The sequence below is a fragment of the Apaloderma vittatum genome, unplaced genomic scaffold (genome assembly GCF_000703405.1).
Source record: "Apaloderma vittatum isolate BGI_N311 unplaced genomic scaffold, ASM70340v1 scaffold24923, whole genome shotgun sequence".
NCBI lineage: Eukaryota > Metazoa > Chordata > Aves > Trogoniformes > Trogonidae > Apaloderma > Apaloderma vittatum.
The window spans coordinates 19647-22992 of NW_009707822.1; the positions used below are offsets into that span (position 1 = coordinate 19647).

A 3346-nucleotide genomic window follows, 5' to 3' on the forward strand; every position below is an offset into this window, starting at 1 on the left:
CTGTGGTGGTGGGGCTTACCTCCGTAATCTGCAATGGTGGGGCGCAGTCAACACAAGAATGAAATGGGACCATGTGGGGAGGACGGGCACAGGCAGCAACACACACAGATAACACATTCCACAATGGGAGTGAGAAAAAAAAAAGGGGGGTGTGGGGGGGGAAAAACTCGGAGTTAATACAAGTGCAAACCACGAGAATGTGACTACACAATACAGGAATTAAAAAAAAATAATAAAAAAACCCCGGACGTGACAAAAAAAACCAACTGTGCTACGGTAACACGGGGTGAAATGAAACACAACTAGGGGTGCTAAACCCTCAGGGGCAGCAAGTCTTCACCCCCTTTCTGGACTTCAGCACCTACAGTCTCTGCCCTTCCTTTCATATCTCTGCTCCTGCCATCATCGACCTTCTCCGGAGATGCCCAGACCCTGGAGACAACTCTCCCGTACAAAGGATGCGGTGGCCGTTTGCTGCACGCATAGCTTATCAGGAATGAAACTTATCTCTCCGAGCTCTTTAGAGAGGCTCTCAGGGGCGCTTTCAACCTTGGGCGGATGCCAAAACAGCCCCTTTGAACGAGCATCATCATTGAGGTTGTAAAAATTTATTACCCCATTTACCACGTCAAGATTCAAACCTCCTCGGCGGCTTTCGCGGCCAGCGCCGAGCAGCGGGAAACTACCCTGGAGGTGTCTGACCGCCTCACAAAGGGTTTTACAAGGGCAACCTTTGGAATAAAACCGCATTTCGAAGCGTGTGGCTTCCCCAGGGGACTGCGGTAAGAAAGACTCGGCTCCTCTGCCCCCCCCGGCGTACCTGGGCGGACTGCGAGACGGCTTCGTCGAGTGCGAGCGCCCGCTGACACACCTCCTCCTTGATTTTGGCATACATGGCCTCAGCCGTTGAGTATTTTTTCTGCACCATCTCCCCTTCCTCGGGGTTGAGGTCCTTGAGCTGCGGGCCGATTTTCAGCAGCTTGTCAATATGAGGCTTGTGTTCAGCAATGGATTCTCTCAGTTGCTAGGGAATAGAGGCAGGGGGAGGAAAGAAAAAAAAAACATTTGTTTAGAAATCTATTGAAAGCCGCTGCCTATTTATTTCACGCGACGCTCCGAGAGCAGCGATCGTATCTGGCAGTGAGCTCGCCCCGCCGATTTCTTGACCCAGCATCTGCCAAGCACATGGCACTGAGCTCTTCCTAACACGGCCACGGCTCCGCGCGCACCGGCATGGGACCTTCCCTGGCACCGCCGGCTCCTCACCCTCCTCACAGGGAGAGAAAAGCCACTTTGCAGCCCTCTACCCTAAAAGCACAAAGCGGTTATCCCTGCCACAATCAAGCAGGAAATCTGAATGCAGCCAGGCTCCCTTGGGCGCAATCTCCGTTATAATGCTCCAACGTAACGAGCAATTTTCACGTGGTTCGTGGCACGCTTGTACTACATAGGTAGGATCCCCAAAAAGAAGAGAACGCGGGAAAAAAATCAGAAAAATAATAAAAAAAAAAAAGCCATTCTCATCCCCACAAGCGCTGCGCCTCCACTTAAGGTAGAAGAACTGATGGTGCAGGAGGTACAAACGCCACAGGAGATGCAAACGCCGCGTCTTCTTACCCTCATGTCCTCCTGCTGCTGCTTGAGCTGCTCGTGATCGATGGCGGGAGGCGGCAGCTGGGAGATGAGGGCTTGAGTCTCCTCGATCCACGGGTTCAGCTCCTCATAGGTCTCCCAGAACTGGTTGACCAGGACCTGGGCGCGCTCCAAGCGAGCGTAACGCTCCGAGTTGAGCTGGCTGACGGCTTCGTACTGCTGCACCAGGGACTCGGTTTTCTCCTTAAGAAAATTAAATAAATAGAGGGAGGAGAATTACACCGAGGGATGCAAAAGGGCGCGGGGAAAGAGGCAGCTGCACGCTGCGAGCTGGAAGAGCAGGAGGTGCCTTTGGTGGCCTTCCATGTGCACAAGCTGTAATTCCAATTAAAGCAGCCTCTGAAACATCCGCTGTTCCCCCGCTCCATCCCCAAACACTGCAATAAAAATATGCAATAAAAGAGAGTAATAAATGTAAAGAGATTTCTGCTACCGCTGGTGGGAATTACTAAAGATGGGGTAATTTTCAACTACTTCAGCCTGTGCAAGCTCTTGCTGAGCGTTCGCCTCCCTCCCTGTTTCCCCCGACTGGCAGCGGGAGGCTCACCTGGAGAACAGCTTTTTGTTCCTCCCCGCACGTCCCGAAGATCTCGTTGCGCTGGCTGAACAGTTCATCCATGGAGTCTTTGTGCCGAATAATGTCGATGGAAAAAGCCTGCAGAAAAGGGAATGTCCAAAGAAAGGAAAAAAATCAGAGCCGAGCCCAACCTCCCCCTTCCAGCCCATCCGCGGGACCCTCCCGCTGCAGAGACCCCGCAAAACTCAGCACAAGCATCCTGTGGCGCTGAAAACCTGGCTGAAAACGCAGATTGCCGCATGCTTTTCTCGTGACTCATAGACATCAACCTCTCTCTTTCAAAGCCCTGAAAAACTCTCTCTTAAAATGAGGTACCAGTCCACTTCCACATCCAGAGTCCTCAGCAGTGGAAAAGCTCCACCGTCCATCCATTAGGGAACATGTTCACCCCCCAAATGATGCTCTCCAGAACTGCATCTACCAATAATTTTGCCATTCCCAAGGTCCACGCGATTAACAGCAGGAAGCCAAGCCTGAGCTGAGCTCAATTTAACTTAAATCTCAATGGTTCAGTCCCCCTCCTTTATAACAATGTCTTATTTTTCTTTTTTTTTTTTCAAAAAAATCCAATAAGCCTTTACACTGCTCTGATTGCCGAGGCTGGTAAGTGAAGAAAAGGGCCGTTTATTTAAAATACACGTTCTTTCAGGCATGAGCTCATCTCAAAGATATAAAGAAAAAAAACCCCAGCGCCTCTTTGTTCCGCGTCTGGCTGCCGGGAGGGAAATGAGGAGTCCCCCACTGCAAGGAACAATGAGCAAAAAGCAAATGTAAAAGCACCCTCATTAATCAATATATACATTTCTCTATACCCTTCCTCCTGCCAGCACCTGCAAGACCCGGGAAGGAAAACTCCAGGGAAGGAGCCGCTCCCTCGATCGGAGTCCAGGCACAAGCACCCACCCCGTCCTCAGCGGCTGTGCAAAGATTTTGGCTCCTGCAAATGGGCAGGAAGCTTTTTCCTTTAGAAACCAAACACCTCATTTCCCTAAATCCTCTTTCTCCTTTGTTTTCTCCTTGAACTTACCAAGAACAAGCGCTGCATCTCTCTGCACTACCAAAGCCCAGGAACCACACGAGGGTGAAGCTGCGTGTGCGTGTCCCCCAAAGCCCAGC

At 51.1% G+C, this 3346-nt stretch overlaps 1 protein-coding gene across 1 annotated transcript in view; it reads right to left on the reverse strand.

Annotated features, from left to right (window-relative positions):
* LOC104271632 (microtubule-actin cross-linking factor 1-like) overlaps positions 1-2308 on the reverse strand; it is a gene marked incomplete at both ends in the record, with an annotated part of 20147 nt that extends 17839 nt beyond the window's left edge. Inside the window, 3 exons of the mRNA XM_009866354.1 lie at positions 821-1024; positions 1618-1836; positions 2201-2308. Coding sequence (XP_009864656.1) covers positions 821-1024; positions 1618-1836; positions 2201-2308 — 531 coding nt within the window. The remainder of the gene's footprint in view (positions 1-820; positions 1025-1617; positions 1837-2200) is intronic.
* Between the last annotated feature and the right edge of the window lie 1038 nt (positions 2309-3346).